This window comes from Elephas maximus, chromosome 2, assembly GCF_024166365.1.
Source record: "Elephas maximus indicus isolate mEleMax1 chromosome 2, mEleMax1 primary haplotype, whole genome shotgun sequence".
NCBI lineage: Eukaryota > Metazoa > Chordata > Mammalia > Proboscidea > Elephantidae > Elephas > Elephas maximus.
This window is the reverse complement of record NC_064820.1, coordinates 51,978,020-51,999,980: the sequence shown is the minus strand read 5'-3', so window position 1 is coordinate 51,999,980 and position 21,961 is coordinate 51,978,020. Positions and strand designations below refer to the sequence as shown.

Below are 21,961 nucleotides of genomic sequence, written 5' to 3'. Positions count from 1 at the left end.
CATTCCACAGCATGAGATCCCCATGGGCCCAATATGTGAGCACTTAGACCATGCAGAATCTCTGGATTAAACTATCAAGATGTATGCAAAGAATCTTGGCTTTAGCAGAGTTATTGAAAAAGCTCTCAATGTCTCTTTAAATAGTCAAGCCAGGTTTGCCAAGTCAAGTAGGCCAGTTGCAAATCATCAGTGCAGAAGCTAGCCTTGGGGGTGATCAAGGGAATTTCAGACCCGAAACAGTACATCAAAAGTCTTACTGCCCTTTTCTTGACCAAGAGTAAAAGCCAGACGTGTAAGTGTCTCCAGGGACAAAGACAGAGCTTTTCCAGGCCAGCTCTAAATCCAACTGTACACGGTAGTCTTGTAGAGAAAGCAACTGAAGCTTCAATCTTATGGGCCAGCTGCATGAGGAGCCAGGTAACCTAATCTTCAGTCTCTAGGAGAGGGCTGCCAAAGCAAATCGATGTTAGGCAGGCATTCAGCTTCTGATCTCTCCAGAAAAAATGAACTCAGTCCTTCTCAAGTACATATTAGAAGCCACTTACACACAATAGAAGTCATAGCATTGGTGCCTAAATTAAAAATGTCGTATCACAGTCAAGTTGATTCAGAGAGATATATATAGGTATACAGGCTTTAAATGTTTTAGGGCATAGTCTGGTGAACAAATAAAGCAAGTCTTATTCCAAAGTGGTATTTTTTTAGTGTCTCCAAAAGAGATTGTCCACAATATTTTAATTTTATGTGTGAGGAAAACATATAACTGAATACAACACAGTATTTCCTGTCGCTTGTTAGATATAGCTCTTATCAGTTACCAACTACAATTCTAGTACTTATGGATAAGGAGTCAAGAGTCTTGGATCTTCTAGTCAGATCTCTGTTATCAGGAAAAGATTTCAGAAAATTTTTCTAGATAACATCAATGAAAAAACTGAACCCACTGCTGTCGAGTCCATTTGGACTCGTAGCGACCCTATAGGACAGAGTAGAAATTGCTCCATAGGGTTACCAAGGCTGTAAATCTTCAGGGAAGCAGACTGCCACATCTTTCTCCCACAGAGTAGCTGGTGGGTTCAAACCAAAACCTTCCGGTAAGCAGCCAAGAACTTAGCCACTGTGCCATCAGGGATAATAATAATAAAACCCAAACCAGTTGCCATCGAGTCAATTCTGACTCATAGCGACCCTACAGGACAGAGTAGAACTGACCCATAGAGTTTCCAAGGAGTGCCTGGTGGATTCAAACTGTCGATCTTTTGATTAGCAGCCATAGTTCTTAACCACTACGCTACCAAGGTTTCCTTCTATATAATAGTATATCAAAAAAAAAAACACATTGTCCTTGAGTTCATTCTGACTCATAGGGACCCTATAGGACAGAGTAGGGTTTCCAAGGAGCAGCTGGTGGATTCGAACTGCTGACTTTTGGCTAGCAGCCATAGTTCTTAACCACTGAGCCACTAGGGCCCAATAGTGTATTGAATATGTTCGATTTTAAGGGAAGGATCTTATTCCAGTATCTTTATCCAATTTTATTACCTACTTTTTTAGTTGTACTCAGTTACATCTATTTTTTTTTTTTTTTAAGTGTGGCCTCATTATCACCAGCATTAGGAACACCTAGGCAATGCTTCTCAAACTTTAATTCGCAAATGAGCCACTTGGGGAACGTTTAAGATGCAGAATATGATTCTGCAGGTCTGGTCTGAGGCCTGAGATTCTAACCTTTCTCTCCCAGGTAATCTCCTTGCTCCTGTTTGATTACAAAGATATTATTTAATTTAAAAAGTGCGTGTGTGTATGTGTGCATGCGAGTGAGTGTGTGACTATAACAAGGCAGAAACATGAAAGTAATCAATCTCTGTGGTTGGAACTGAAAAATCTGCATTCCCAACAAGCAACCATCACCCCAGGTGGTTTTATAAACATTCCAGTTTAAAAACTACTTGAATTTAATGAACCTCTATGTCTACATTACTTTCAGCTGTAAAATTACATGGAGGCCTGATATATTCTCTTACTTCTACAGGAAATCTCTGTTGTTTTCATGACTGTAACTTGCACATGACTGCCAAGCCCTCCGCCTCTAGATTCAAATGTAATTAGGCTCTGATATTTTGCTCCAAAGTTTTAGATCAAAACCCCTTTTTATAACTACCCAAAATTACTCTCACCCTACTTGTGCCTCTTCTCAGGAACATCTTCAATCTTTACAGGAAATGTTTACCTAAATAAAATGTCTTATACAACACAGTACATGACAAAGTAATGCAGAATAGGATTTCTTTGCTTTTGTGTTACAGATACAAACATTATTAATTATTACACCACAAAGTAATGGTGATTTCTCAGATCGGCTAACCATGTTTTCTAATTTCTATTTTCCTTTCCTTACAGTATAAGCAAGTGGAACAATACATGTCATTCCATAAGTTACCAGCTGATATGCGTCAGAAGATCCATGATTACTATGAACACAGATACCAAGGCAAAATCTTTGATGAGGAAAATATTCTCAATGAACTCAATGATCCTCTGAGAGAGGTAAGATTTATAGTCCTCAATCTCCATGTTACTCAATCATTGTTTGCTTTTTCTTTCCATGCTAAATCCTCGAATCTGTATTATGGAATCCATATTCCATGACACTACTACTCAGAAGAAAAGTCAGAAATAAGTATGAAGACATATTTTTCCCCCTCTAATTTTTCTCCCATAGTCAGACATTTAATTATTTTTTAAAACTTTTGAAATTTGTTCTTCTAGATATAATTATTAAAACTATTCTAGTTTCTATGTCCCTGGCTCACAATTCATTATGTAGCCTCCTTTTCCATTTTTGATCTTGTACTCCTTCATGCTTACTGAGGGAGTTTCTTAATATTCTCTTTGATTCCTATCCTCCCACCCATCTTTATTGTCCCTGACCATCTCCTGGACCCCCACCACAGACTGATCCCCACCACAGACTGGTCCCCACCACAGACTAGTCCCCGTGGCCAGCCACTTAACACTCTTCCTGTACCGTGGGATTCCGCGCTTCCCCGTGCTCTGCAGCTTCTACACCCAATACTGGCTTTTTCTTCCTTCACTCTAGTTCTGACCAATATTATCAAGTCAAGCTTTGAAACCCTGTTCATGATGAACTCAACAAACTCAAAGTCCCAATTCTTAGCGTACCTACAGACTCCTAGCACTTCTGTCATTGTTCTAAGGATTCTGTGCCATTCTCCATGACAACTGTCCTAACCATTGACTGAGATCCTGAATTAGTCTCTAGAATATAATCCTAACAACTATTTTGCTAAGTTTGGAGCAACATGAGCTTCTTCAACTTTTTTCCTCTCTACTTCAAGAATTTTCAGTATATTTATTACCTTTTCATCCTTTAGACTGACTGAGAGCAAGTCCATTCATTTTTTATTATCTCAGTAAAACACATTGCAACAACAATAATCACTTCTTTGCCTTGCATCTTCTTTCCATCCCACCCTAGCAGTTTTCTCTATACCCAGTAGATGCTTAGATCACCTGTAACCAAAGGACCATTTTCTTGACTCCTCATGTTCTTTACACTGCTCTGCTAGCACTGCTTTCTTTTATTAACAATCTTCTCAAAATAGTACTGTGTAATCATTATCTACCTTTGCAATGTGTTTTGACCTCCACTTCCTGATTAAAATTCATTCATTGTTTAAGGTTTCAATGACATTTTAATCATCAAATCTTTGGTCTTTGATATGTTGGCGGTACTTTTTATACACCTGATAAAATACACGTTTTTAATTTCTTCTTCAGGTTCATTAACACAGAACCATGATTGAGCTGCCTCTCCCTGAGTTCACTCTTTTTTATATTTCATCTCAGACTTCTATAAATTTAATTTCTAAGTTCCTGCCATCAGCCCTGTTTACTTATAAATCACATGCTAGTCCCTGGTAGCCTATATCTTGTCATGATTTTATTGTCCTGAACTCTGACCTCCTCTCTAAATTCTGATGTAGTATATGCACATAGTTGCTTCTGTGAAGACTACACCGGGGTCTTTTGGTGGCCTCATCTATATTGTAAGTTATGTAACAAAAGCAGTATTTTCTATCACTAATTCAATTATTTTTTGAAGTCTATTTTTCTTTCAATTTTTCAGTCATTCTCTGAACTTATCAGGAATACAAAAATTTAGTGTTTGCTGTATATATTCAATCAATCACCAAATGCTATCACTTCACTTTGGCAATATCTCTCAAACACACGCTCTGGTTTCCATTCCTACTCCCATCACCCTAACCATATTCCTCTCACATGGAATAGTTGCACTACCTCCTTGGTTTGCCTTTTAGCCTATGATCACTTTCTTAAAAAAAAAAATTTTAAACACTTTTACCAAGATAATCTTCTTTTATGTACATGAGCTGGTCATTTCTCTGCTCAAAAACATTCAGTCTTTTCATACAAATTAAATTAAACATAGACTACTTAGGCTCATATTCCAGCCCTTTGTGCTCTGATCCAACCTACATATCTAGCTTTCCTTTCATTGTGGCCTACAGCCAAAATGTGCACCCTGCTGTTTTGCAAAAATCAGTTCTAATTTTTCACCCTTGCATCATTACTAGCATACATGTGTTTTCCAGAAAAGTCTCTTACAGGTTGACAAATATTACCTTTTTAATTTTACCTTCTTTAATCTGCTGGTGTGCAACTGATTTCTCTTTTCTCAAACTCCCATTTAAGGTAGTTTTTAACTCTGGTAGGCTACGTATCTTATTCTGCCTTATGTGATGTTTGTTTTCCCCTCTTTTTTTCTTGAAAGCTCCTTAAGAACAAGGGCCATTTTGTATTTTGAAATTTTCAGGAAGTTCCTAGTACATTTAGTGTATGTTGGTTAAACAACTCAATATTTTTTATTTCAGCTAAAATCTTTACCATTTATACCTGCTGCTGTTAAGTCGATTCCAACTCATAACAACCCTATAGGACAGAGTAGAACTGCCCATCGGGTTTCCAAGGCTGTAAGCTTTACTGAAACAGACTGCCACATCTCTCAGAGGAGCGGCTGGTGGGTTCCACCACTAACCTTTCGGTTAGTAACTGCACGTTTAACCATTGCACCACCAAGGCTTCTTTTACCATTTATAACAGTTCCTAAATTTCTGCATTCACTATCACTTACACTGTTTTTTTGTTTGTTTTGTTTTGTTTGAAAAGCCATAATATAACAGTTAAGGATTTGGGCAGTAAAAGTAGCTAAGTGCTATCTATCAGCTTATTTTCCCTACAGACTCTTCAATTAAATGAGAATGTATAAACCATTTTGCTTTATGAAACATAATTCAACATATTTCTAGTATTAAGGAAAGAAAGCAATATGTCCTTTGTTTAAAAAAAAAAAATCTATTGTGCTTTTCCTTATCTATTTGCTGGATCACAAAATTTGTTTGAAATCCAAACCTTCTTCCCTGAAAGACAGAAGCTCAAGATCCCTGACCTAGGTTGGGTTCTCAAAGGCCTAGAGGGCAGGGTTTGAAGGCAGGGAAAGAGAGGCCATAGCCTGGAGACACAGCTGTCTAAGAGACAGTATCATGGATAATGGTGAAGTCAAAAGACAGTAAAATAAAACTAATGATCCATTCTAGAATTAGTATTCCAGCATAAAATGTCAGCAAGGAACTGTAAAAAACTGACAGAACAAGAGTATAAGCATAAACCCTAAGACACTGCATTTTTAAGTGGGAAGTATTCTTCTGTGCTGAATATTCTCCATGTAATGAAAAATCAGGAATAACAAGAAAATTTTTATTTATCATGTGCATTTTTCTTGAGCTACTCCTTCTCTTGCTACACTGTAATTTATACTGATATCCAATGGAAAAGAAATTAGGTCTAACAAACATCCACAGACATACCTTTCATTTTGGCTCTTACAACCATATTCACGAAATTGTTAGCTGTTGTTAGGTGCTCTTGAGTTGGTTGCAACTCATAGCAACCCTGTGTACAACAGAGCAGAACACTGCCTGGTCCTGTGCCATCCTCAGAGTTGTTGCTATGTTTCAGCCCATTGTTGAAGCCACTGTGTCAGTCCCTCTGGTTGAGGGTCTTCCTCTTTTTCGATGACCATGTACTTTACCAAGCATGATGTCCTTCTCCAGGGTCTGATCCCTCATGATAACATAGCCAAAGTATGTGAGAAATAGTCTTGCCATCCTTGCTTCTAAGGAGCATTCTGGTTGTACTTCCTCCAAGACAGATTTGTTCATTCTTTTGGAAGTCCCTGATATATTCAATATGCTTTGCCAACACCAGAATTCAAAGGCATCAATTCCTCTTCAGTTTTCCTTATTCATTGTCCAACTTTCACGTGATATGAGGCAACTGAAAACACCATGGTTTGAGTCAAGTATACCTTTGTCCTGGCAGTGACACCACTTTTTAACACTTTATAGAGGTCTTTTGCAGCAGATGTGCCCAATGCAATATGTCATTTGATTTCTTGACTGCTACTCCCATGGGTGTTGATTGTGGCTTTAAGTAAAATGAAATCCTTGACAACTTCAATATTTTCTTTCTTTATCACGATGTTTCTTATCGGTCCAGTTGTGAGGATTTTGGTTTTCTTTATGTTAAGGCGTAATCCATGATGAAGTCTGTAGTCTTTGATCTTCATCAGTAAGTGCTGCAAGTCCTTTTCATTTATACTAGTTAAACAACTTAAAGTCTTTTCCAAGCAAGGTTGTGTCATATGCATATTGCAGGTTGTTAATAAGTCTTCCTTCGATACTGATTCTGTGGGCTTCTTCATGTAGTACAGCTTCTCAGATTATTTATTCAGCATACAGATCAAATGCTTTTGTTGTTAGGTGCCCTTGAGTCAATTCCAACTCATAGCGACCCCATGTACCATAGAACAAAACACTGCCCAGTCCTGCACCACACCGAATAAGTACAGTGAAAAAAATACAAGCTTGATGTACACTTTTCCTGATTTTAAACCAAGGAGTATCCCCTTGTTCTCTTAGAGTGACAGCCTCTTGTTCTATGTACAGGTTCTGCATAAACACAATTAAGTGTTTTATAATTCTTTTTCTTTGCAATGTTATACATAATTTGTTATGATCCATGCAATCAGACACCTTTGCATAGTCAATAAAACACAGGTAAACATCTTTCTGGTATTCTGTTTTCAGACAAGATCCATCTGACATCAGTGATGATATCCCTGGTTCCATGTCCTCTTCTGTATCCAGCCTGAATTTCTGTCAGTTCCCTGTCAATATACTGCTGCAACCGCTTTTCAATTAGAATTATCTTTAGCAAAATTTTATTTGCATGTGATATTAAAGTTTTTCCATAACTTCTGCATTCCATTGAATCATCTTTCTTTGGAATGTGCACATATACGAATATCTTCCACTCCATTGGCCGGGTAGCTGTCTTCTATATTTCTCGCATAGACGAGTGAGCGCTTCCAGCTTTACATCCATTTGTTGAAAATCTCAATTGCTATTCCATCAATTCCTGGAGCCTTGTTTCTCATCAATGCCCTCAGTGCAGGTTGGACTTCTTCCTTCAGTATGGTCGGTTCTTGACCACATGCTACTTTCTGAAATGGTTGAATGTTGAACAATTTTTTTTGGTATAATGACTCTGTGTTTTCCTTCCATCTTCTTTTGATGCTTCCTGTGCTGTTCAGTGTTTTGCACAAAGAATTCTTCAATATTGCAGCTTGACACTTGAATTTTTTCCTCACTTTTTTTCAGCTTGAGAAGTGCTGACCGTATTCTTCCCTTTTGGTTTTCTAACTCCAGGCCTTTGCGCATTTCATTGTAATACTTTACTTTTGTCTTCTTAAGACACCCTTTGAAATCTTCTATTCACCCCTTTTACTTCAACATTTCTTCCTTTCGCTTTAGCTGCTCTGCGTTCCAGAGCAAGATATACAAACTCTTCTGAAATTGATTTTTGGTCTTTTCTTTCTTTTCTGTCTTTTTAATGAACTCTTGCTTTCTTCATGTATGATGTCTTTGATGTCATCCCACAACTCCCCTGGTTTTCAGTCATTAGTGTTCAATGTATCAAATCTATTCTTAAAATTGTCGCTAAATTCAGATGGGATATACTCAAGGCTCTCATGGACTTGATTTAATCTTTTTCAGCTTAAACTTCAACTTGCATATAAGCAATTGATAGTCTGTTCAACAGTCAGCTCCTGGCCCTGTTCTGATTGATGATATTGAGGTTCTCCATTGTCTCTTTCCACAGATGTAGTTGATTTGAATCCCCTGTATTCTTCTGGCAAAGTCCATGTGTATTGTCCCCTTTTTTGTTGTTGAAAAAAGGTATATCCAATGAATAAGTCATTGGTCTTGCACAATTCTATCATGTGATATCCTAAGTCATATCTATCACCAAAGCCATATTTTCCAACTACTGATTCTTTTTCTTTATTTCCAACTTTCACATTCCAATCATCAGTAATTATCAATGCATCCTGATTTCATGTTTGATCAATTTCTGGCTGCAGAAGTTGGTAAAAATTTTCAGTTTCTACATCTTTGGCATTATTGACATTAGCCAAAAAAAAAAAAAAAACCATTGTATTTGAGTCAATTCCAACACATAGGAATCCTATGAGACAGAGTACAACCCATAGGGTTTCCAAGGAGTGCCTGCATTTGAACTGCCAACCTTTTGGTTAGTAGCCTGAGCTCTTAACCACTGTGCCACTAGGGTCCCATTAGTGGCATTAACGCACAAAATTATGACCCATTTTTTTTTTTGCTATAATTTCAAATGCCTTAGTTCAAGCTCTTGGCAGTTTTAGCCTGAAGTTTTGACGTGCACTCAGAACTTTTCTCCCTGCCTCCAATTTTAAATGGCACAAATTCAGCCCATCACATGGCTTTTGTACTGATTTATATAAAACAAAAATTTAACCATGTCACTCTCTTCTTTTTTTTTTTTTTTTTTTTTTACTCTCTTCTTAGCACCTGACCGTGATCTCCCATTCCCTGGGGTAGGAATAACCCTAACCTCTTTGACATGGCACATAAAACCCTGTACAGACTGTCTCCATCTTCACTTTTTACACATGCATACATACTTCATCAACAAGGAATTGTTCATAATTTCCTGCCAAGGGGGCGAGACATGCTGTAGCTTGTCTCTTTGCTTACCTTCATGCTATCTCCTCTATTTTTTTATTCTCTCTAATCAGCTTACCTTCTTCATTAAACACTCGTTTAAGGCATTACTTTTCATCATAAATTTTCCTGACCACTCTATCTCTATCAGTGACCCTTTGTCTACCTGTCTCTTTCAAGACTATGAGCTTCTTGAGTACTGAGACTATGTCTTATTTGTCTTTGTATCATTAGCAACCTGCATACAGTAGGAACTCCTGAAGTATTTACTGAGTGCATGGTCTTCTTTAACAGAATCATGAATTTAAAAAGATGTCTGAATCAGGGATACTTAATAAAATTAGAGATCCTAGAAGTGGAAACATAAAAAGCTTGGACACTTGGCACTTTAAAAAGGTGAAAGTAATGTTTCTCCATATGCTGTTACTTCCCCTGGCTCTTCAGCTTTTGCTATTCTGGCGTGAGAATCACACTAAAGTATAAATGTAATGTTGTGCTGATAAAGGTTGTATTAGAAGGTTAAAAGTATCAGTAGAATGAAAAAGTCAAGTAACACATGGCAGAGAGATAACAAAGTCATTTTGAATATAAAAATAAGTCTAAAAAACCAGACATATTTTATGAATAAATGTCCAGTAAGAACTACGGGAAGTATATCTTGCTGTCGATCAAATCACCTCATATGCATGTAAAAGCTAGACAATGAAAAAGAAAAACAGAAGAAGAATTGATATATTCAAACTGTGGTGTTGGCAAGGAATGTTAAATATACCATGGACTTCCAGGACAAACAAATCAGTAACAGAAGAAACAAAAACAATGCATTTTAGAAGCATGGACAGCGAGACTTCATCTTGCTTGCTTTGGACACATCATCAGGGAAAGACCATCACTAGAAAAAGACATCATATTTGGCAAAGTAGAGGGTCAGGGAATATGTGGGAAGCCCTTGATAAGATGGGTAACTCAATAGCCACAACAATGGACTCAAACATGCTAATCATAAAAATTTTACAGGATCCAGCAACTTTTTGTTCTGTTGTACATAGACTTGTAATGAGTTAGCTGTGACTCCTTGGCAACTAACAACAACAACATCAAATGGGAGTGTTATGTATCTGGTTCTTAAGGCTTTTATTTGTTGTTATAGTGGTAGATAATAAAAAATGTTTTTGTTTTTTTTTTTTTAAAGTAACACATCATTTCACCTTTCAAAGACTTGCATTCCTCCTGGAAGAGGAAACATAAACTAATACAAAGGTCTATTTTGTTCATTGTTGTGCTTCCAGCATCTAGAAAAAGGCTGCATATAGAGCACAGTGAATGACTGACACAGCAAATGTCAAAGGAAACTGAGGTATTCAGGAAGGAAAAACTGGATTATTTGGTATTATTTTGTTACAGAAAGTAAAGCTATAACATGTGCTTGTATATACACACACACTACATAAAATTACTAATCATATGTTCAGTGGAAGAAATAAACAGTCACAATACCAGAAAGAATTGGTTGATGTTCAACCATTTCAGGAGGTAACATATGATCTACAGCTGATGGTACTTAAGGAAGAAATCCAAGCTGTACTGAAGGCATCGGTGAGAAACAAGGCTTTGGGTATTGACAGAATACCAGTTGGGATGTTTCAACAAAAGGATGCAGTTCTGGAAGTGCTCACTCATCTATGCCAAGAAATCCGGAAGACAGCTACCTGGCTGACAGATCCATATTTATGCCTATTCCCAAGAAAGGTGATCCAACTGAATATGGAAATTATCAAACAATACCGGTAATACCACATGCAAGGAAAATTTTCCTGAAGATCATTCAAAAACGGCCGCAGCAGTATATTAACAGGAAACTGCCAGAAATTCAAGCCAAATTTAGAAAAAATTTAGAAGGGCACATGAAACCAGGGATATCATTGCTTATGTCAGACGGATCCTAGCTGAAAGCAGAGAATACCGGAAAGATGTTTACCTGTGTTTTATTGGCTATGCTAAGGCATTCGACTGTGTGGATGATAACAAATTGTGGAGAACAGGAATTCTGAAACAATTGTGCTCATGAGGAATCTGCACATAGACCAAGAGGCAGTTGTTCAAACAGAACAAGGGGATACTGTATGGTTTAAATTCAGAAAAGTGTGTGTCAGGGTTGTATCCTTTCACCATACCCATTCAATCTGTATGCTGAACAAATATCCAAGAAGCTGGACTTTATGAAGAAGAACAGGGCAACAGGACTGGAGGAGGACTAATTAACAACCTGTGTTACGCAGATGACACAACCTTGCTTGCTGAAAGTGAAGAGGACTTGAAGCACTTAGTGATGAAGATCAAAGACCACAGCCTTCAGTATGGATTACGCCTCAACATAAAGAAAACAAAAATCCTCAAAACCAGACCAATAAGCAACATTACGATAAATGGAGAAAAGACTGAGGTTGTCAAGGATTTCATTTTACTTGGCTCCACAATCAACACCCATGGAACCAGCAGTCAAGAAATCAAGACGCATTGTATTAGGCAAATCAGCTGCAAAAGACCTCTTTACAGTGTGGAAAAACAAAGATGTTACCTTAAGGACTAAGGTGCGCCTGACCCAAGCCATGGTGTTTTCAATCGCCTCATATGCATGTGAAAGCTGGACAATGAATAAGGAAGGCAGATGAAGATTTGACACCTTTGAATTGTGATGTTGGCAAAGAATATTGAATATACCATGGACTGCCAAAAGAATGAACAAATCTGTACTGGAAGAAGTACAATTGGAATGCTCCTTAGAAGCCAGGATGGCAAGACTACATCTAACATACTTTGGGCATGTTATCAGGAGGGATCAGTCTCTGGAGTCAGACGTCATGCTTGGTAAAGTAGAGGGTCAATGAAAAAGAGGAAAACGCTCAGCGAGATGGATTGAAACAGGGGCTGCCACAATGGGCTCAAGCATAACAGCTATTGTGAGGATGGCTCAGGATGGGGCAGTGTTTTGTTCTGTTGCACGTAGGGTTGCTAGAAGTAAGAACTGACTGGAGGGCACCTAAAAACAACATGCTCAATTTTGAGACAACAACCATCCTACATTAAGTTCACATCGTAATACCACAGTTATTCAAATCTACACTACAACCACTAAAGTCAAAAATGAAGAAAATATAGATTTTGCCAACTGCTACAGTCTAAAATTGATCAAACATACAGTCGAGATGTAGTGATAATTACCATTGATTAGAATTCGAGACTTGGAAACAAAGAAAAAGGATCAGTAATTGGGAAATATGGCCCTGACGGTAGAAGAGATGCCTGAGATCACAAGATTTAATTTTGCAAGACCAACCACTTCTTCATTGCAAATACCTTTTTTTCAACAACATAAATGGCAACTATACAGGTGGACTTTACCAGATGGAATACACAGGAATCAAATCAGCTACATCTCTGGAAATTGATGGCAGAGAAGCTCAGTATCATGGGTTAAAACAAGGCTAGCAGCCACCTGCTGAAAAGACCATTAGTTGCTCATACATAACTTGAAGCTGAAGAAAATTAAGTCCACAAGAGCCAAACTATGACCTTGAATAAATCCTCCTGAATTTAGAGACCATCTCAAGAACAGATTTGATGCATCGAACACTAATAACCAAAGCCCAGACAAGTTGTGGTATGACATCAAGGACATCATACAGGAAGAAAAAAAAAGATCATTAAAAAGACAGGAGGAAAAAGAAAAGACCAAAATGGATATCAGAAGAGACTCCGAAACGTACTCTTGAAGACAGAGCAGCTAAAGTGAAAGGAAGGAATGATCACATAAAAGAGCTGTACAGAAGATTTCAAGGGCTGCTCAAGAAGACAAAGTAAAGGGTTATAATGAAATACGCAAAGACCTGGAGTTAGAAAACCAAAAGGGAAGAACATGCTTGGCATTTCTCAAGCTGAAAGAACTGAAGAAAAAATACAAGCCTCAATTCGTAATGTTGAAGGATTCTATGGACAAAATATTGAACGACACAAGAATCATCAAAAGAAAAAGATGGAAGAAATACAGAGTCACTGTATCAAAAAGAATCAGTCAATGTTTAACCATTTCAGGAGGTAGCGTATGATCAAGAATCGATGGTATTGTCGTAAGAAGTCCAAGCCTCCCTGAGGGTATTGATGAAAAACAAGGCCCCAGGAATTGACAGAATACCAATTGAGATATTTAAAGAAATGGATACAAGTTTGGAAGCACTCACTATGCCAGAAAGTTTGGAAGAGAGCTACCTGGCCAACTGAGTGGAAGAGATCCCTACACATGCCCATTCCAAGGAAAAGTGATCCAATAGAGTGTGGAAATTATCAAAAAAAAATTCCATTAATGTCACAGGCAAGTAAAATTTTGCTGAAGATAATTCAACAGTGATTGCAGCAGTACCCACCCCCCACCCCTCTGCCAAAAAAAAAAAACATCAACTGGGAAATGCTGGAAATCTAAACTGGATTCAGAAGAGGATATAGATGAAGTCAGATGGATCTAGGCAGAAAAAAGAGAACAGCAGAAAGATGTTTATCTGTGTTTTATTGACTATGCAAAGGCATTCGACTGTGTGGATCGTAACAAGTTATAAATAGTGTTTCCAAGAATGAGCTTTCCAGAACAGTTGATTGCACACATGCAGAAACTGTACATAGACCAAGAGGCAGCCATTTGAACAGAACGAGGAGATACTGCGTGATTTAAAAATCAGGTAAGGTGTGTGTCACGGTTGTATCCTTTCACTATATTTATTCAATCTGTATGCTGAGGAAATCACCTGAGAAGCTGGGCTATATGAGGAGGAAAGCTGCATTAGATTTAGAGGAAGACTCATTAACAACCTGTGATATGCAGATGACAAGACCTTGCTTGCTGAAATCGAAGAGGACTTGAAACACTTACTGATTAAAATCAAAGACTACGGCCTTCAGCATGGATGACACCTCAACATAAAGGAAACAAAAATCCTCACAGCTGGGCCAATAAGCAACATCATGATAAAGGGAGAAAAGATTGAGGTTGTCAAGGACTTCATTTTACTTGGATCCAAAATCAGTGCCCATGGAAGCAGCAGTCAATAATCGGATGACATATTGCATTAGGCAAATCTGACGCTCTTTAAAGTGTTCAAAAGCAAAGACGTTACTTTGAGTACTAGATGTGCCTGACTCAATCATCTCATATGCATATGAAAGCTGGACAATGAATAAGGAAGACTGAAGAAGAACTGATACCTTTGAATTATGGAATTGGCAAAGAACATTGAATATACCATGGTCTGCCAGAAGAATGATTAAATGTGTCTTGGAAGAGTTACAGCCAGAATGCTCCTTAGGAGCAAGATGGCAAGACTTTATCTCACTTACTTTGGACATGTTATCAGAAGGTACCAGTCCCTGAAGAAGGACTTCATGCTTGGTAAAGTAGAGGGTCAGCAAAAAAGAGGGAGACCTCAACAGGTGGTTTGATACAGTAGCTGCAAAATGAGCTCAAACATAGCAGCAAGTGTGAGCATAGTGCAAGGCTCGGCAGTTTTCATTCTCTTGTATGTGGAATCGCTATGAGTCAGAACCTTAAAACAACATGTTCAATTTTGAGTCAGCAACCATCTTATATTAACATCAGTTTTAACTTAAAAAGATGCTTCATTGCATCGTATTTCCATAAGGCCCATTTTTATAAATGTGTTTTGCACTATGAAATGATACTATATATTTAAAACCAGTGATTTCTGCTAACTTAAGTCTCAAAACACAGGGACTTATATAAATGAAGGGTAAGTCAAACATTCAGACTCGCAAAAGTTTACACAAATATTTATTGCTTAAAAATAGAAAAAAAAATAAAAGGAAATGGTAAGGGATGTGAAAATTAATCTATATTAATACTCTATTCAGCAATAGTATGATTTATCAATTTCACACCCCGGCCTTTCTTTTCTATGTGTTAGAATATTTTTAAATAAGAGGAATCCCTAAGACATAAAATGGCAGTATTAATTTAATTTGTGTGACCTTTGAAAGCCCTTACAAAATTTCTCATGCTGCACACAAGCAAATTAATTCACTTAGTAAATATTTCAAAACAACTACCTTATTGGAAGCTTTTTCTTATTTTCATTTCTGTGGAGAAATTAGGTGATTTATCTTTTTCTTGTTTAAGACAAATTCCTGAGATACCTTTAACAAATTGCTGGCTTATTCCTATCATTCACATTTTACAAGACATACGTTGAATAGGCCTTCTCTAAGAATTTCACCTAAATTGGTTCTCTCACAGTCATTCCCCATCACATCATCCTTTTTTACTATCCGTGTGTTGTTTTTGTTAGGTGCCTTACAGTCTGTTCTGACTCATAGCGACCCTATGTGCCGCAGAATGAAACACTGCACAGTCCTATGCCATCCTCATAGTAGTTTCTATGTGTCTTAGTTATCTAGTTCTGCTGTAACAGAAATACCACAAGTGGATGGCTTTAACAAAGAAAAATTTATTCTCTCACAGTCTAGTAGGTTACAAGTCCAAATTCAGGGTGTCAGCTCCAGGTGAAATCCTCTCTTTGTCAGCTCTGGAGGAAGGTCCTTGTCCTTAATCTTCCCCTGATCGAGGAGCTTCTCAGGCACAGGAACCCAGGGTCCAAAGGACGTGCTCTGCTCCTGGTGCTGCTTTCTTGGTGGTATGAGGTTCCCAACTCTGCTTACTTCCCTTTCCTTTTATCTCTAGAGAGATAAAAGGTGGTGCAGGCCACACCCCAGGGAAACTCCCTTTACCTTGGATCAGGGAGGTGACCTGAGTAAGGGTGGTGGTAAAATCCCACCCTAATCATCTCAACATAAAATTACAATTACAGAATGGAGGACAACTACACAATACTGGGAGTCATGGCCTAACCAAGTTGGTAACACACATTTTTGGGGAGACATAAATCAATCCATGACACTATGTTTGAGCCCATTGTTGCAGCCACTGTGCCTATCCATCTCATTGAGGGTCTTCCTCTTTTTTGCTGACCCTCTTCTTTAGCAAGCATGATATCCTTCTCCAGGAACCAGGGACCCGTCCCTCCTGATAATAACTATCTGCATATAAAGCTATTACTTTGTTTTTCTTTAATGTTTATTTGTTCATTGTATGTTTTGCTATAAAAACTTAGGTGCTAAGAAGCAAGGACATTTCTTTCTTGACTTCCACCATAACTTTAGCCCTTCAATAGTAGGTACATATTTAATAATTACTCTTTAGATAAATAAATAAATGTACACTAAATAAGGCTCTTGTACTTGGCAAATTATCTCAGAGAAAAATGGATTGCTAGAGCTAGATACAATATTTTGTCAATTAAATAGTTGTGTTTTATGTGTTAGAAGACTGATGCTCAGAAAGATAAAGTGTTCTGTCCACAGAACTTTTTTTTTATACCATTGCAGATCATACTGGGGTTAATGTTCTTTCTGATATAATTACAAAATGATGCAGGTATCTTTAGGATCCTCTGCGATTTAGACTATGTACATTTATTATAAGCCAGAAAACCCTAGTCTTCAAATTGTTGTTTTGATTTTCTCTTTTAACTTTTTCCAAGTTTAGGCATTAGTGATTTAATCCAGAATTAGCCCAGGGGGAATATAATTTCAATATAGTAGCATTATAGAAAGCATAGGAATATTCTATCCAATTACTATAAGGCAATTATAGCCACGGAATAGATACAAAATACTTTTTTCTTACATTGCTATGCCGGAACTGCCTAGAATATTGTGAGTGGCTCATAAAACAAGTATTGATGATTCCTTTGTCAAAATCTAAGTAGTGAGCTACCTCAGGGTGGAAGATTCACAGTGGCAGATAGGTTATATGTTCATCCAAGGGCAAGGTGATATGACCCATACAATGCGTTTCACTAGAATTGCCAGCATTCTGGGAAACGACTGCAAAGTCTTCTTCTTAAAAGATTGTTATCCTCATTTCACTGTGAGCTAAAGTACTCAGGGCCAGAATGTTAAGGAACAACTCCATTTTTCTAAGAAAAAAATCCGTATGGTGGTACCAGAGTCTCGACATTTTAAATGATAGCTGTTATTTTGTAATGTATTCATTATCTACAATCTACATTCTCTAGTTGCTCTCTGGCTGTCTCTAGTCAAAACTGTGACTCTGCCAAGTTGGACTTCAGTGATTTCTAGTAACCTCCCCTCCCTCCCAGTTGCTGCCTGACCTGCTTTTCACCTCACATTCTTTGAGTTATATATAAAATAATAAAGGGATATGCAAAATAATGGTTGAGAGCATGACCCTGGTTACACCAGCCTCATTTCAATCCAGTGCCACTACTTCCTAGGTGGACTTTGGGCTATTTTAATATGGTGGATGGTGGGTGATACTAATAAGTACCTCATAGAGGTGTTGTAAAGATTAAATAAGTGAACTATGTAAAATATTAGAAAAGTGCTTGGCACATGGTAAGTACACAGTAAACTTTAATTCCAGGTATGATTCAGTGAAAAAGAGGCACTTACTATTTAGTGTGAGATGGGTATTTAAATAAACAATTATTACTCCTTGTGTTCAGTGCTGCATGAGAGAGTTAGGCCAGTAGACACAAGGGACACCAAGCCCAGCCTTATCTTATGCCTTATTTCTTTTGTAATTTATTTGACCAATCTGCTAATTAACTCTTTTTTCATTTTAACAGCCAGCTTTCTAGAGACAATGCCTTAACATCAAAACTTGGCAATGAAATTTTAGAATCATGAGAGTGATGTATGCTTTAGTAAGTGCAGCCAGTATATTTTTTTTTAAAAAATCAATTAGAAAAAAATAAGTGAACTACACCCGTCTGCTTACCAGAGCCAATTAGAATGTGTACAAAGTAAGATGGTCTATTTTCGCCATGATCAGACTTACACTGATTCGATTAGAGCAAAATGGCAAACTTAACTGCTGAGAAAGAGGTTAATGCCCTTCTGAGCCTGTCTCCAAAGTTCAGAACTGATCTATTTTTAAACAATGGAGTGTGAAGAGCCCTGGGCTGAAAATAGGTACAGATCATGTGTCCCAGTAGAATATAGAACGTCAGTATATTTCATTTTCACAGAACATGGATTTGGCTGAGAGTATATTCCTGTTCCTTCTTGACCTTTAATTTGCCAAATAGGCTATTATGCAAGAAAGCATAATTTGCATGCATATCTATTTAGAGTGGTTCTGAATAATTTTATTTTTTTAACTTATATTTTCGTTGGTTTTCAAATGCCTTCTAAAATTGTGTTTAGTTGTGATTAACCAAAACAGGCTGGAATCATAGTATTGTCAAGCTATAATGTGTTCTTATAAATTATTGGATATTCATGTAAGAGGTATAGTAACAAAAACGAGAGAAATTACTTATGTGACTGGGCTATGGTTGCATTATCAGGAAAAGATATCAGGTCTTCTCTGTTTTAGCCTGTAACTGTTTCCATGTATTCCTACATTCTAAACAACAACAAACAAAAAACATTTATCTATTTCTTACTGTGCTCCAGGCATTCATACAGGTGTGATAACAAACAAACCAACCCACTGCCATCTAGTGGATTCTGACTCATAGCGACCCTATAGGACAGAGTAGAACTGCCCCATAGAGTTTCCAAGGAGCGCCTGGTGGACTTGACCTGCCGACCTTTTGGTTAGCAGCCATAGCACTTAACCACTAAGCCACCAGGGTTTCCACAGGTGTGATAGGGGAGATAACAGGTGTGATAGGGGAGATAAAATTTAAAATGTAGTACCCAATCTCAAATGCTTACTATATGCTTATAACATCAAGACATACACACATGTAAAAAATATTCGAGAAAAAGTAATATTCCATTACCAAAAATACAAGAAATGCAGACAGTCAAATATGGTTAATTGCTAGACATATGTAGGCCACAAATGCTAAAATTATTGAGAACAAAGTGTTTGGCACAGCCTGGAGAGGACTGGGTAGGCCTCAGAGAGAAAAGCTTGCAGTGAATCTTGAAACACATGTAGAATTTGTATAGACCAAGAAGAGGCAAACTTGTGTTGCAGAGAAGGAAAACAAGCAAAAGCAGACACCTGTATTTTCAAAATGCAGTCCCTAGCTCAGCTTCTCTTCTGAGGAAGAGAGAAGAGAAGGAAGAGGGAAAGACTGGAGAGTAAAAAACTTTTCTTTGCCATTCATTTAAGTTACAGTTTTAAATGTGTACAACCACAACTAAAATATAAGCTTGATTGTTTCAATAATTATTAATCTCTTTTTTTGAGAAAACTGTGTATTTTTTCCATAGTTATAATAACCTAGAAGATTATTATAACCAGTCATGGGGAAGACAACTAAATGGTAGACTTAAAACTAATAATTAAGATAACTGGAAACCAAACTCAAGAGTAACCCTGATTATTGCTAACAAGGTATTCATTACCTTAATTAAGATTAAGATGATCTACCTCACTTTTTAAAACTTACATTTTCCATCCAGACTATACACTGAAGTTACTGTAAATTTAAAATTGATAACACTGTCTTTCAGAGATTTTAATTAGAACTACTGAAGGAAAGTGTAAGTAATAAACATTTGTCCAGCTTAGTCAAAACAGTTTTTCTATTGTTTAAAAAATATTCCCAAAATTGATTCATCTAGCTGGAGCTTCATAATGTTGAATTATACAAAACAGTTCATGTACCTAATTTTGTTTTTTGATTTTGAAGTTTGCATCAGTAAAATAAAGAGTAAGATAATGTATGTTGCCTAGAAGCTGTGATAAACACAATGATGATGCAGGTGGTAGTAATGACGATGACAATGACAGTGAGTATGGTGCTTGTGGTAATGAGGATGATGGCGATGACACTGGTCATGGTGATGATGATGATGATGGTGATTACTAAGTAATGACTTTATGTGCAATGGCATTTTAGGAGTTGGAGTATGCTGGTTTAGTTATCACTTCAGCCAGCTAAACAACTTACTGGCATTATGTTCGAGTGTACTGACATAGACAAGCATATAATCAGGAGGGCTCAAAAGTGACAGGAAACTACTAACATTAGAAAGAGATCTGAGCCCCTGAGTTATACACAGAGTAGTGATTTAATATATAAATAATGATCATTTGAAAGTCAAATATTAATAAGTAAAAAAAGAAATGATATTATATAAAGCCTCTGAAATCCTCAAAATTACCTTAAACTTAAAAATTAGAAAGAAATATTTCCTTTGTCACAGGCACATACTAGATTTCTACACCTATTAAATTTATTTGTGATTGTAAAATAGGAAAGATAAATCTATATAGAGGTGACTAGCTTAGTGTCTGTTTCCTAACTGTATATGTTTTTATGTATGTTTACTTCTCATGCTTCACTAGAGATATAGTAGTTACAAAGAATCCAGTGTTGAGTAAATTTCAATATTTTTAATAATGATTACTGTCCTAGGAATTCTTAATATATTTGAATTTTGTGGCTTCCTAATGTGAACCCTATACTTTAATAAATGTGAGCCAGTGATACTTTGTTCAGTCTCAGTGTCATGAGTATGAAGATCTAGAAAAGGATAATAAGGATATCTTAAACATTAATGAAGAAGGGTATAAATATTTTTACATTTAACTTAAATTTGAAGTCTGTAATGTAAATCATACCATTGAAAGAAAACAAGAGAATGGTCTTATAAAGTAGCATGACAAAAGGGCATATAAAATAAAATTTAAAATCACTATGAGAATCAATAGTAAATAAAATTAATATGAGAAATTAATAGTAAATAAAAATTTGTGGTAAAATTTTACACATTAGAAATTACCACATTATAAAGCAACACATCCTTTTGAGAAAGATAAAATTTCCCAGTATATAAACCACTCTAAGTTGAGAGAGAAAACATATTTAATAGTATTTTGAAATGAATGAACACACGTTAGCAGAGCAGGGAATACCATTATCAAATAGACCTAGTTAATTTTTGCATTATAATTTATAAGACATTATACCAGTAAAAAGAGATTCTACCAGTTTTCTTCTAATAACATATTTCAGTGAATCTAAAACAATGCAAATAGCATTTTATTTACTATTCATCTGTTACAAATTCTTGGTGAGTTTGTAACAGAATTCTAAGTTTCCATTTGATCCTATACTGAATTTTTATTCTTTCTAGTAATGTGAGGATGAGTTTTACATATATAAAGTAAGCAGACCTTTATGTTTGCTTGGTTAGGTCTTAGTTTTCATACAAAAGTAAGCTTTAATTTTCAACCAACTGTGTTTATTTATCTATAATTTCCTTCCTTATGTTTGAGCAAATTCAATTTATTGAAGTAATAAACCCCAGTGATTAATCGCTATCCTCAAAAAGCACTCTTCTCAAAAATCACACTCTTAAATGCTGTATGGTACTGTGGATTGGCTCCTGGAAAAGAAAAAGAATACCAGTGGAAAACTAATCAAACTGAAATAAAGTCTAGAGTTTAGTTAATAATAATGTAGCAATGTTGGTCTCCTAGTTTGACAAATGTACCATGGTAATAATATAAGATGTTAATTTTTAAGGAAATTGGGTAAGGAGCATACTGCTATCTATAAAAAAAAAAAAAAAAAATCTATCTATAGCTGAGGGGAAAAAAAGGACCGGGCAGTGTGTCATTCTGTTGTACATAGGGTTATGAGTCAGAGCCACCTCGACAGTACCTAACAAACACAACCACATACTATTTTTGTAACTTTTCTGTAAATATAAAATTGTTTGCAAATAAGAACTTTATCATATATAGAGAGATATGTATAGAT

General features: G+C 36.6%; 1 protein-coding gene across 1 annotated transcript in view; it reads left to right on the top strand.

Annotated features, from left to right (window-relative positions):
- Positions 1-21,961, top strand: part of HCN1 (hyperpolarization activated cyclic nucleotide gated potassium channel 1) — a 497,080-nt gene that overhangs the window by 372,990 nt on the left and 102,129 nt on the right. Inside the window, exon 5 of the mRNA XM_049863474.1 lies at positions 2,401-2,547. Within this exon, the coding sequence (XP_049719431.1) occupies positions 2,401-2,547 (147 nt within the window). The remainder of the gene's footprint in view (positions 1-2,400; positions 2,548-21,961) is intronic.